Source organism: Cryptomeria japonica, chromosome 3 (genome assembly GCF_030272615.1).
Source record: "Cryptomeria japonica chromosome 3, Sugi_1.0, whole genome shotgun sequence".
Taxonomy (NCBI): domain Eukaryota; kingdom Viridiplantae; phylum Streptophyta; class Pinopsida; order Cupressales; family Cupressaceae; genus Cryptomeria; species Cryptomeria japonica.
The window spans coordinates 699,081,735-699,096,396 of NC_081407.1; the positions used below are offsets into that span (position 1 = coordinate 699,081,735).

The 14,662-nt window shown below is 35.4% G+C and overlaps 1 protein-coding gene across 1 annotated transcript in view; it reads right to left on the bottom strand.

Moving 5' to 3' along the window:
- Positions 1–1,620: 1,620 nt before the first annotated feature.
- The window catches only part of LOC131066963 (agamous-like MADS-box protein MADS1), a 109,808-nt gene continuing 96,766 nt past the window's right edge, over positions 1,621–14,662 (bottom strand). The window contains exons 3-9 of the mRNA XM_058001865.2: positions 3,524–3,596; positions 3,254–3,315; positions 3,051–3,150; positions 2,888–2,929; positions 2,713–2,754; positions 2,457–2,614; positions 1,621–1,951 (exon numbers count right to left, since the gene is read on the bottom strand). Of these exons, the coding sequence (XP_057857848.1) occupies positions 1,948–1,951; positions 2,457–2,614; positions 2,713–2,754; positions 2,888–2,929; positions 3,051–3,150; positions 3,254–3,315; positions 3,524–3,596 (481 nt within the window). The 3' untranslated portion in view covers positions 1,621–1,947. The remainder of the gene's footprint in view (positions 1,952–2,456; positions 2,615–2,712; positions 2,755–2,887; positions 2,930–3,050; positions 3,151–3,253; positions 3,316–3,523; positions 3,597–14,662) is intronic.

Genomic DNA, 14,662 nt, shown 5'->3' on the forward strand with positions numbered 1-14,662 from the left:
TTAAAGTGAAGGTAACCCTAGGAATACAATTTTCTAGGAGTCCTTAAAGTGAAGGTAACCCTAGGAATACAATTACCAAAAGAAACTATTTTAAGATCAATTTTTACCTTTCACAACAAATCAGGAGTATAATTCCTTAAAAAATTATCATAATTCCACATCTGATCTCTCAGCCAACTACCCCTAGCTTTTGCAAAATAACATTAGGATTGAACTTCTGAGTTCTTAGAACTCAATTCAAATAGCAGATAACGCTTGCCTGAATTTATGCTACAAGGCTAGCCAAGGGGTATGCTATCTAAAAGAGATAAGGTCTTGCATGGTACAAAATCCTTTGGAAAGATGTCTATATTGCTTTAATCCCATGTGTCTCAAAGACAAGTAGACTACAAGTACTAATGGTGGGAGACAACTAAATGTTGCGATTATAATATCCGGATGCATTTTCACCAAAAGCCTTTTAAATAAGAAGGCAGAAGAAAAAGAAATTGCCCATAACACTGTGGGTTAGAACCAGAAGGAAGGCAAAAGATTTCAGATAAGGCATGATATTAGTGATTTTATATTTTAAAAGATGATGTTTTTAGATTTAATCGTATTCAATATTTTTATATCAATGTTTTGGAACACATTCTATGATCTATCATCAGAATGAAGAGTCAAAAGATTTTTATCATTCTTTTGGCTCTCTCCATCCCGACAATAGATAATTGAATGTGATCCAAAATGTTGATACAAAAATATCGAACACAATTGAAATCAGAAATAGCATCTCAAGACATGATCTCCTAATTGGGATCATTGAATGTGATCTGGAATGTTGATGCAAAAATATTGAGCACAATTGAATTTAAAAACAGCATCTCAAGATATGATCTTCTTGATTAGCCCATGTAAGAACTTGAATCAATAGGGAAGTGTCTGTTAATACAGTTAAAAGGAAAATACCCTTGACAAAGGCAAACAATGCATGTTCCTAAGTAGGTAGCCAAGGTTTTCACAGCTAAGGACATTTTTAAAGGAGCCAAAGAGAAACCCTGTCAGAAAAAAACAAAAAAACCAAAGCTCTCAAAGGCTCTGCCATTGACAATTAAGCAAGAAAAAGCATCAGTTTACCAGGTTTGGATAACCTAGGAAGAAAATCACCCAACTTGATGACTACACTGAGGATACAATTGTAAGCTTTTCTAAAAATAGTTAATAGAACGAATCTCTCATCTAGAGGCCTTGACCCATTCCATCCCTTACCAAACAATAATTATATTGTCCAAGATACAGAAGGTTTTGGTTAAACTCGTTTTCTCAGGCCAAACAATGACCAAAGGTGGTAATGAATATGCAGAATAAGAGTCTTGACAAGAATCATATACAAAACATTCAACAAAGTGATAAAGTTGCCAACTAGTGATGAAATACGGATCCCCAGGCTTGGAAATGGACATAATATCGGCACAGTTGGTTTAAAACCAAAGGAACGGTTGCTTATCAGTAGTTGGAAGATTTATCACTTACAAACCTGAAGCAAGTCAGAACATGAAGTGCTAACTAACCATGTAAAACGCGGAAGGAACATGAATATAAATAAAACAAATAAACATATATGTGGGCTGAGACCCAGATGAAAGGGAATTTAAAAGACAATTATATAGATCTTCTTTTGATAGATATAATAATAATAAAGTGTTGAGGGGGCAAGGAAATGAATAAATGCCATGCCAAGGTATCTGTATGATAGTCTAATTTAAAAAACGCTGAGTAGATCATAATGGCATGTTAACAAACTTTTCTAGTCACATCACACCACAGGAAAATAAATACCTAGATTTGATACACTGCACAGTAAAATATACTGTGACATTCACACCAATGTAAAATATGTACTAACATTTTATACAATGGATACTAAAATATGTGTCCAAGAAACTTCATGCAACCAGGCCTTCAACTTTACCTGAAAATTCAAGGAGAATATCAGAAATAAATGATTACTAATCTATTATAGACATATTAAGTTTCTAAAGTTTATGTTAGTGTGTAATGAAAGTTTTTCGATTTGACTGCGTGCATTATTTTGTGTCAACGTTTGAGATCATATTCTATGATCCATCATCAGAATACATGAAATATGATCTAAAATATTGACACAAAAAGATATAGGCAGTCAAGAAGCTTTCAATACTCACATTATATATATGTTCAATGTCAAGAAGCATTCTACAATGATAAGATAAAATAAAATACCATCAAATGAAAGTGTTAACAAAAACTCTTATTTTTTATCTTAATTGTGATTGTTATTTACACTTCAAAATATTATCAGCTTATAACATTATACCTACATATCTACATATGAAATAATTCTGAACTAGAATAAAATTAAATTTGAATAAATAAAATAATTCCAAATTGATCACGATAATGGAAAGTAGAATGAGGAAACTGAAAACTAATCCTACCCCAATTGAAGGGTCGTCTTTTCCTGACTTGCAAAGTGGTTAGCAGCAGATATAAGATTAGCATGATTGAAATTCTGAGACCCGTAAGCTGGCAACACATCATATTCAGGTTGGGCTAGAAGCATGTTTGTCCTCTGGTAGCATTCCTTTTCCATTATCTTGCCAAGAGATAAAATTGCACACATGTTGGTACAATAATATGTAGTAGCCATTCAATGTTAATAAAAATAACTCAATCAACGTCAAGAAACCATACCCATTGACGAATATTGTCATTCTCTTGCTTTATGACGTCTTCCTGAACAAGGCAACCATCCATGAAAACAACCATACAACTTGAGTTGTTATAGGAGAACAAACTCGAATTAACAACAAAACATAGAGTAAGATCTTAAAATAGACCCTATGTGTTTAAGGATAACATCACTTACCTTTTCTTTTCCCAAGTTAATCCTGTAACGCATTACCTCTTCCTAATCCAGAAGAGAGTTTAAGAGTTAGTATAAAGAGTTTAAGAACAATTCATATTATTGATTTTGGAAGGTGTAAACTGTAAGTAAACGTTTCTCTTTAAAAAAAAATTGCTTGACCAACCTTTCTCTTTCGCACTTTAGAGAATGCCTTATCAATTTTTTGCTCGAGGAGTCTAAGTTGCTTACGGTTCATGTTTTCTATTTTCTCACCCACCAGGTGTCTAACACACACCCAAGAGCAACTTAGCTATTTGTTCTGAAGAAGTAGTTGCATGGCAAATAGAAACCAGATAAAATATACTGTATGAAAGAAATTGATTATACTTATTTGTTATGGTCAAAACTTCAATTTGTTGTCTCAGATTTGCTTCTTCCGCTTCCAATTTCTGCAATATTTGATACAACCATGTAGTTAATTTCTAGGTCATAATGTAGGGAAGGCCAGTTTTCCCATTTAGATTGCTAGTTGCATACATGAATTGCTTAAGGTTTTGGATTTTAGATAACTTGGAGAAGTCCACATAATGCATTATAGAGAATTGCTGTAATCTTATGTAGAAGAAAATAAAATCAAACAGAAAACTGCGTACTGACCTCTTGAAATGCGCTTCGGTCGCTGCCACCGTTGTTAGTAGTTCTCTTGTACTTTTCAATAATTTTCTGTGGACTGCATGTATAGAAATAACATTCAGATCTCTAAAAGACGATAAGAAATTAGTGAAGTTTTAAGAATTCCAAATGGAAGATATTGATATATAACAAATAAGTCTTATAGTTAATCCCAAGGTTTATGAATAAGAGATAAGATTCACAGTACTATGAGAAATCAGGATCACATATTACTTCTGATGGGCGATGGCCCATATAAGGCTTAACATATTTTCAAAATTGCTCTAAACTGATGTCACTCGATAATTATAAACATATTTATTTAAAATATTTGTACTAGTTTTCAAAAGACTTTTAGCCAGCTATTAAAACTATCAAGTCTAAGAAGGAAGAAGGTCGAACAACTTTTAGCATTTTATTATTTAATTGAATAAATGTACTTAAATGTAACAAATTATAAATAATTTTTTTACATTATCACTTTTTATTTTATTAAATATTTTTGAATAAAGTTATGAATTAGAAGTGTCAAATTCAAACAAAAAAAGAATAACAAGCAATGACAATCAAGAACTTTGGAGTTAGCTCTATTGCCTCTTTTTTGTGGCAACATGAAAGTTCAGTATCTTTTGAGGTGAAGGGCACTTATTTTTTGATCGAATTAATGGTATCAATTCCTCCTTATCTAATAATGATTATACCTAATGAGAGGATATAGAACAGGGCGGCCCAGGATACAGAAGATTATAATACTTGGACTATGGGGGAAAAAGGTATGATGTTAGAGATATAAAAGAAGAATGGTGAGGCAGTTGAACTTTTAAAGAGCATATAGGATCAGAAAAACAATGAGATCAGCCAGAAGATGATGCAAATTGAGGAAGGTATGAAGAAAATAATGGAGAATAGTGCTGCTATGATGAAAGTTTCTACAGCCAATATCAACTCTCTAGTTTCCAGGATGGAGAGAATTCATAATGGGAAGAATGTTGTGGATCTAGAAAATGAAGTTGGGGCCTCAAGCTCGAAGATGACTCCTCACACTACTAGGAGAAAAAGACAAAGCACTAAACTAGTGGAAGAGTCTCTTCCACAGGACGTGTTGGACCTTAAGGAAGCTGCCAAGGCTATGCTTCTGCTTGAGAAGGAGGCATCCTAGGCCTTAAACATTTTTAAGTAGGTGGTATGTGTTTGTTGTTGTTGCTAGCATCTTGCTAGCATCTTGCTAGCCTTTTACTGGTCTTTTTGTGGTTGCTGGGTTGTATGGCTTATGGATTGCAACCAATTTTGTTTCTTAGACCTAGGTTCTTTAATGATACTCTAATGTTTTATCTTTAATTCTTTGATGTAAGGGGTTTTGGGTCCCCTCAAAACCTGTTTTTGCTTAATCAAAAGCAACAAGGAATATCAAGAGACATAACACAATAAAAGACCATTATACCTCATGTATAAAGAAGTAAAGCAAGTGGTGAAATGCTATAAAATAATAAAACCACCTCTTAAGGTGGTTTAAATCCATGGTACATTAGAGGGATTTGTTTTATCTAGCATAGCAATGCTTGTTTTAATGACGCCCCTTCTTGTTATGATTAGGATGGTCACATAAAAACAAGAGAAGAGGATAATCAATTTTCCTTGTTGAAGGGTGAAGGACCAAGAAAAGACCACAACTTCATCCAAAAAAAAACTTCTATAAGAAAGGAGTATCTATATAAAGTTATTTTTTCCATTAAAAAAAAAATACTCCACCAAGCCCTTCCAAGGGGAGGAGTGGGGGAAGAAGGATCATGTGAATCCTTAAAATTTCTATCACCATGCCTAGGAATACCATACATGCAACATAAACAAGAGCATTGGGGGACAACAATACCAAAGTAGACACAATATGCATATTGAAGTAAGAAACAATTATCTCAATAGTCAAATTGCCTTCATTAGCATTATTCCACCAAGTGGCAGATCCAATCTAGTGCAATACAAATTAATATATTGCCAGGTTACTTGTAGCAAAGCAACAACAACATTTAAAGGGCAAGCCCTCATAATCCAAAGGTTGCAACCAAGGCCTATCTCCAACCATCAAAACCACTTCCATGTGAAGGGGTAAGGAAATACCAATGCCAACCTTGATGTGAGTGAAGGTACAACAACCCATGTGAGAAGTCAAAGATTCAACCAATGAGAAGTGACCAATCAAGTTAGCAATGACCTCATAACAAGAATCCTCCCAAAGTAGGATGGGGAGATTCAAAAGTCTAACCCAAACTGGTCCACACTTTAAGGTTTGTGAATAATCTTTATGAAGAAACAAGTAGATGTGAAATAAGGTACTGGATAAAATAGAAACCTCCAACTAATAGTATCTTTCCCACTTCCTATTAACACAAATTTTGAAGCTATTCATATTTGACCTAGCCCCCCCAAAACTTATGTATAATGAAATTCACCAACTTAGAAGCACTAGTTGCAATAGTTACCTTTACATTTTTGTCATTTTAATTCCTTCATTCAAAGCACTAGTTGCAATAGTTACGGTCTCTACCAAGACTTGGAAGAAATTGCCTTTGACTATCACCATAACCTCCTTCCGAGAGGTAGAAAAAATTGATGATAAGGATTGGTGAAAAACCTGCATAGCCTATATGTATGAGGTGAGCTTGCCATCAAGAAGAATTTTTGGAATCTCTTTACCATTTTTAAGGATATCATACTCATTTGGTTCTATTTGGACAATGTCCCCACCCTTGGCAGTTTTTTGAGTGCAAACCCAAAATAGGAAGAAAAGAACTAGAGGCAGGAAAAGAGATTGATAGGATGGGTTATGATACTAGGAGGATTGATGCAAATGGGCTTGGATAGCCAACCAATAAATTTTTTATAATCAAGCTTCATGAAAAGTGATGGAGGGTTAATTCATGTTTCCATGAGGATTAGCTTCCAACTATAATCTTTAATTGACATAAGCTAGAGGAGAGGATTCTTCATTCCATATGAAAAAATATTTACTCTATGATACAAAACTAGCTATTAGATCCATGAGCCTATTTCCTTCCCTGTACATGTGCCTCACCATATGATTATGGAATGAAGTAATATTGATCTAGGCATCAACTATCATATCACTGATAGGCCAACTAGGCTTCACCCTATTATTCTAAATGTTGACCACATTCAATGAAACCCCTTTAATAACAATATATTTAACCCTTTATTTTTTGAAACTAGGATGCCGTGGAAAGTCATTACTACCTCAACAAATTTTGAGATTTGAACCCCCAGGTTAATAACGTAGGAAAAGATAATTTTACCTTTGGGGTCTCTCATGATGCTACCCCCATCAACTTTCCCTATACTATTACAAGAGGAGCCATCAAAATTAAGTTTCAACTAGTTGGGAGGAGGGGGCACGAGGAAGTTCTAGCCCTAGTTAATGATTTGGTACTATCTTGTTATTTAGTAAATTCATGATGTCCCATGTTTAGGAAATTTAAATTTCCATCTCAGATAGGTTTCTTGAAGTATTTTTAAAAAAATATTCTCTTCTCTTTGATGACATTGAAATAGATTCAAAAAGGGTAATAATAAATTCATTTTTTATTCTTGAAAAGGCTATTTTGTTGTTCCTTCCAAATCTCCTAACCACTCTGAGGGAAGACCATCTAGAAAGCTCATTAATAAGGGGATGACTTTTATCTAGACTCAAGATATGAAGAAAAGACTTGAAAATTTCTACGTAATGTTCCAAACGTATTTGTAATGGACTAAGAGGTAGTCAATATATTCCTCTTTCTGTTTGCATAGGAAGAACCTATTTACTAGATTCATCTCTCTTTTCTAAAGTTTATCAATTGCTAGGATCTTGAAATGACATGTCATCCATTGAAATAAGTGAACCTTAGGAAGAAAATTATGCTTCCATGGGTTCATCTAATTGAAGATAGGAGGCCGAGAAGGTTCATAAAAGTTAAAATATGATTTCACTGAGTAATTCCCATAGCAAGAAGAAAACCAAATGAGAGTGTCCTACTATTGCAGTCTATAATAGTTTTGACTTGAGAGATTGACTAGATGGTCCTCAACAACAATGTAAAGATGGGGATCAACCTAGTTATTATCAATTATTTGAGTAGGGAGAAAGACCAAGGAATCACAATAATCTTTGATAAAACTCCCCAATCTTCTTTCTAAGACTAACAAAAATATAGAGTAGATATGATGTTGGTCAAGAGGAGTGTTCAAGATCCAAATGTCCAACCAAAATCTGACTCCTTCCCCTTTACTAATATATCACTAACAACATTGAGTAAGAAAATTTTTATTTTCACAAGGTTGTTCCAAACATTAGATCTTTCAGGAAAGCGTTGGGCACGGATAAAGGTGGGACTTTCCCTACCACTAAGATATTTGAATTTCATAACTTTATCTCACTCTAACTCCTCTATGATCAACTTCCAATTTATTTTTGAGAGAAAAATCATTGTTCATTAGGCTAATCTTTCTTATGCTCGAGCTATCATTCTTCTTGTGTTTGTAGACTATTTCTCAATTCACCACAAAAAAATGTATTATTCTTTTTAGTACCAAATGATAAGAACCTTCTTTGCGTTTGTTATTTTTTTGAATCCATATTATTAGGAATAGAAAATAGAGAAATGGGGTAAACAAAAGTACATTAAAGAGAAGCTTTGAGGAGCTGAAGTATCGTTGCACTACTAAGAAGGGCCCCTTTTCAAGAAAACAACACTCTTTTCAATGTTCTAAGAGGGAGGACCACACAATATTTTCAATGAAGCCATAGCGGGGAGCCATTCTCAAGTAAGATAAGGGAATACTTTCCACTTTACAACTAAAAGTATTAGCAATATGACTTTACAACCTAGGGGCCACATTTGAAAAGGAGATGACACTTTTATCTATATTGATACATTGCGAAGAAGATTTAGAATAATTTAAGGGGATACAAAGTCACTTGTTAGCTTCAACCATAGTGCCTTCACTGAAGTAGTCACCAACTAGGAGGGACCTCAAAGAGATCAGTCCAAACTAGTTAGCAAGAGTAAACACATTGGAAACAAAAGGATATGATGGAGGCAATGCAGAACACATTGAATTACAACATGAAAACTGATTACAATCAACTGGTAACAATTGGGTTACAGAAATTGGCTCTGAGGTGTGCTAGAACATGTTGAAATACAAAACAGTTCACAACCAGGACCTCAAATCTTAAGATCTATCTTCTATGCTCAGTCTAACTTCTTGATTACATTCTAGTGCTCTTTTACATTGATTTATCTGATCCAAGAGGATCTGTTTGGCCCAAAAAGGGATCAAAACCCAAAGAATAGGACCTAACATGTAAAACCAACAAGGTTGGCCTTAGCAAAAGAAATTCCTCCGAAAAATCCAAAGGATGAAGGGCAGATCATGGAAAAAGGTTAGCCACATGCCAAGGAACATTAGAATCAATGCTTAGGGCTCCACAAGCTATGAAAGGGAATCTAGTAGATCACTAATGCAAATAGGTCCATGTAACTGGTAGCGATAACTTGCCAGAAAACAATCCAAATGCTCCATGGTTTGGAAATAAGGAAGATGATCAGGTCATCAAGAAAAATCCAACTCCATAGGTTCTGGTGAGCTAAATTTGGGAGACAGAAAGAAATGCTAAAACTGCAAACAGAAAGCAAAACAAGAAAGGAAATATTTTTGGTTGATGCAAGATTGCTATGAATCGGGGATGCTCCTACATCAGACATCCAAGGTTGTTGAAAAAGAAAGCAAGTCTCTCACTTTGCTTGGGTCACAGGAAAACCAAGGCGGTCTACCTCTGCCTGAGGAATCCAAGATGAATTTTCAACTAGTCTATCCTTCCACTTCACAAGATACTCCTTATACTGACTGCTCCGAGTACTACACCCAATCCTACTATCCAAATATCTTCAATATGATCTGGTTCCTTCTGGGGCAACTGTTTCTCCAAGTCTGCAATAATGTCCTTACGAAATTTTGGTTCATGATATTGGTGATGATCTACAATGTTAAACATGCGTGAAATACTCAGACTATCAAGTAAATCCACTTCATATGCATTCCCAAAACTGAACTTTCTAAAAATCTTGCAAGGTCCAAACTTTCTCATCTGCAATTTGTTATAAGTTCCAACCAGGAATATTTCTTTTCTCAGACACACCATCACTTCATCGCCAACTTCAAATTCCTTATGTCTCCTCTTCTCATCTGACTTCTCCTTATACTTGTTATTCATGTCCTCCAAATGTTTCTTAACTTGAATATGTAAGTCCTTAATGTGATTTGCAAATCTTTGTGCTTCTGAAATTCTTTGGTCTTCACTGCTAATATCTCTTAATTCGGATATACCTCTAGGATGTGCTCCGGTAACAATCTCAAAAGGTGTTTTTCTGGTACTCTTGTTTACTGAATTAATGTAGGCAAAGTCTGCTTGTGCAAGAATCAAATCCCAACTTTCAGTTTTATCTCCAACTAAACATCTCAACAAATTTCCCAAGCTCCGGTTAACTACTTATGCTTGCCCATCAGTTTGTGGATGAAAAGTAGAACTGAACTTCAAATATGTCTTCATCTTCTTCCAAAGTATTCTCCAAAAATAGCCAACCAACTTAGTGTCTCTGTCTGAAACTATGCTCTTAGGTGATCCATGCAATCTCACTACTTCCTTGAAAAATAGGTTTGCTACATGTAATGCATCTGATGTCTTCTTGCAAAGTATGAAATGAGTCATCTTCAAGAATCTATCCACTATCACAAATATAGAATCATTCCCTATCGGTGTTTTAGGCAATCCAAGTATGAAATCCATGCTTATATCCTCCCAAGGTCTTACCAGTAATGTCAAAGGTTTTTACAATCCCACATTCTGACTACTACCCTTTGCAACTTGACAAAGTCTAGAAATTTGCACATATTTCCTAGCATCCTTATGAATTTGGAGCCAAAAGTAATGCTCATTGACCAATTCTATTGTTTTGTCAATACCAAAATATCCAGCTAATCCTCCACTATGTTTCTCTTTTACCAGATTCTCCCTCATAGAATAGATAAGGTATGCACAATTGAACTCCTTTGAATAACATCTCATCCTAAATGAAGTAATCCAACCACTCGCCTCTATCTACCATAACCAGTTCTATACATGCTCTGCAAGGTTCTCCAAAATCTGGGTCATCATCATACATGGTCTTGAATTCCTCAAATCCTAATACTATCACTCTCATATCTGTCAATAAATTTCTTCTCCTACTCAATACATCGACAACTTTGTTAGATTTCCCACTTCTATGCTTCAACAGAAAGGTGTAACTTTGCAAAAATTCTACCCATCTCATATGTCTCTAATTCAACTTACTCTGACTATTCAAATACTGCAAAGCTTGATGATCCGTACACAACACAAACTCCTTAGGCAATGGGTAATGTGTTCACTTCTTCAAGGCTTGAACTTTGGCATAAAACCCCTGATCATACACTGAATATCTCCTCCGGGAATCATTCAATTTCTCACTAAAATAACTTGTTGCTTTCCCTTCCCAACTCAAGACTACCCCTATTGTTGTTCCACTTGCATCACAATCCACTTGAAATACTTTATTGAAATCTGGTAAAGCTAAGACAAGCTGCTTAGTCACTTTTCATTTCAACAAATCAAAAAATTTGTTTGCTTTGATGGTCCACTTGAATTCCTTCTGATCTCCCCTCATGGTCTTAGTCATAGGGTTACAAACTAAACTGAAATTTCTGATGAACTTCGGGTAGAAACTAGCAAATCCATGAAATGATCTTACCTCTTCAATGCTTTCCGGTGTAGGCCACTCAACAATTGATTTTACTCTCTCTGGGTACATCTTCAAACCATCCTTAGATATCACAAATCCCAAATTGACTAATTCATCTTTCAGGAAAGTATACTTCAAAATATTTATCAACAACTTTTCTTCTCTCAAGCTCTACAAAACTTGTGTCAAATGCAACAAATGCTCCTCATTTGTCTTACTGAAAATCAGAATGTCATCCAAATATACAATAACAAACTTAGCCAAGAATTTCTTCAATATCTCATTCATCAGCCTCGTGAAAGTACTCAGTGCATTAGTTAACCCAAAATGCATCACCAACCATTCATGCAGTCCTTCATTTGACTTGAATGATGCCTTCCACTCATCTCCTTTTCTGATCTTACTCCAATGATATCCACTCTTCAAATCTATCTTTGTAAAGTATTTGGCTCCGCTCAGACAGTGCATTATGTCATCCATCCTAGGAAAAGGAAACCACCATTTCAATTTGATCTTGTTTATTTCTCTGGAATCAGTACACATTCTCCACTCTCCATTCTTCTTAGGTGCTAATATTGCTGGTACTGCACAAGGGTTCAAACTTTCTCTATTCAAACCTTTCTTCAATAAATCCTACACTTGTCTATTTAGTTCTTCATTATCTATTAGTGTCATCTGGTGTGTGGCTTTGTTAGGCAAACTAGCTCCGGGAACCAGGTCCATGCAATTACTGATACTTCTCATAGGTGATAATCCATCAGGCACATTATCTAAAATGATGTCTTCATATTTTGTCATTAAGTCTATTCAATTCTTCATTATCTATCGATGTCATCTGGTGTGCGGCTTTGTTAGGCAAACTAGCTCCGGGAACCAGGTCCATGCAATTACTGATACTTCTCATAGGTGATAATCCATCAGGCACATTATCTGAAATGATGTCTTCACATTTTGTCAGTAAATATTTTATCTCTTCCAGTTGTTCCTCTTCATGCTCTGGATTCTCAGTCCTCTTAGGAACTAAGGCAAAACACACATTCTCATGTCTCAATCCATCCAGTAATTTCCTTCCATCCACCAAACAAATTCTAGCATTTGTACAGAATAGTGCATGTATTAGTGGCCATAATAGTGTATGTATTCTTCCTCCCATCATGTATTGCCTGTCTATCAAATTTCCAAGGTCTACCTAACAAAAGATGACAAATATCCATAAGCATAATATCACACAATACTTCATCAAGCTATGTCCCAATTTTCAATTTCACCAAACATTGCTCACTTACTAGCAACTTATGTTCATCCCAAATCCATGCTATCTAATAAGGCTTAGGGTGTTTCAATCTTTCCAAATTCAATTTTTTCACCATCTCTTCTGAAATAAGATTATCTAAACTACCACTATGAATAACAACTTTATAGCACTAATCGGATACCTTACATCTGGTCTTGAACAAATTCTTCCTTTGCAAGGGGTGTTCATCTCTCCCGGTATGACACAAAGCTCTCCTCATCATCAACAATTCTCCATCTTCCGGTTTATTATCTAATCCGGTGGGGTTTTCTTCCACCACTGCTGTTCTTTTGGTATTCTCTGTCTTCTTACACTCAAAAGAATGATGTCCTTATCCTCCACACTTATAGAAAGTTCCTCTAAATATTCTCTTGTCTTGTCTTCTGTCATCATTTCTGAAATTCCCATTCTGGTAGCCATCCAGTTCTCTCCTTCACTGGAAATTTCTATCAACTTTTTGGTATGAATAACCTTCTTTGTTCACTTCTTTGTCCTTGTTCTGATCAATACAAGTTCCTCTACCTTCAGTATATCCTATTCCTCCTTGAAATATTCCTCTGGAAAACCTTCCACCTCTACCTCTATGCCTCTGCTCATGTTTTTGTTTATCTTTTCTTCAACCTTCAGGGCATATTTGTAAGCCTCTTAAACACTTTGTAATTTGATCAAACTGAGTTCATCTTGTATAGACACCCACAATCCATTCAAATAAATTACAACCTATTCAACTTCATCATCATAATGTCCAGATCTGATATTCAACTTGTAAAATGCCTTGATGAATTCCTTCACACTAGATTCCTTCTGTCTCAAATTCTATAACTTTGGGAATAGATTTACTTGGTAATTAGTTGGAATAAATTTTGATTTCAACTTAGAAACCATCTGATCCTAGGATGTCTTGATCTTCCCTTCACCTCTTCTCTATCTATCAACCTCCAAATGTTCCCACCAAAGAGATGCATGACCTTTCAACTGTGTACAAGCATATTTCACCTTCCTTTCTTCTTCAGTGTTTTCAAAATCAAAATATTTCTCCATCTCTGAGATCCAATCCATCAATTCATCTGAATCTAACTTTTCATCATATTCTAGTGGGGTAAAATAAGATTTAGTATTCATCGTACTCAAAACTCTCAAAAACCTTTCCTCATTTGAATCAACCATCGGTGGGCTTATTTATTCTATCGGGGCTTCTTCTCCTTCATCTTCACTTACATCTTCAATGTGTCGATCTATTCTCTGGTCTATCTCCACAACTTCCAACTGGGCTACTATTCCTTGCAACATTTACATTATAGCATGGTATGCATTCCCATGCACTCCACCATTCCTAGTTCCTCTTTATGCCATCTTCACGCTAGTCCTCTACAATTGCAGGTCGGATCCACAGTTTGCCACCCTACAACAAAATTCATAGGACAACGTAGCCTCCAAAATGAAAACTCGCTCTCATACCACTTGAAGTAGTCATCAGCTAGGAGGGTCCTCAAAGAAATCAGTCTAGACTGGTCAACAAGAGTAAACATAATGGAAATAGAAGGACATGGTGGAGGCAATGTAGAAAAAATTGAATTATAACATGAAAAATGATTACAACCAATCGGTAACAACCGGGTTACAAAAACCGACTCACAGGCCTGCTAAAACATGTTCAAATACATAACAGGTCACAATCGGAACATCAAATCTTAAGATCTATCTTCTATGCTCAGTATAACTTCTTGATTACATTATAATGCTCTATTACAATGATTTATGCAACCCAAGAGGATCCGGACAACCCAAAAAGGGATCAAAACATGAAGAACAAAACCTAACATTTAAAACCAACAAGGTCGGCCTCCACCAAAGAAATTCCTCTGAAAAATCCAAAGGATGAAGGGTAGATCACGGGAAAAGGTCGACCACATGCCAAGTAACATCATAATTAACGCTCAGGGCTTTGCAAGATACGAAAGGGGATCTGGTAGATCACAAATGCAAATAGGTCCAGGTAACTGGTAATAGAAAACT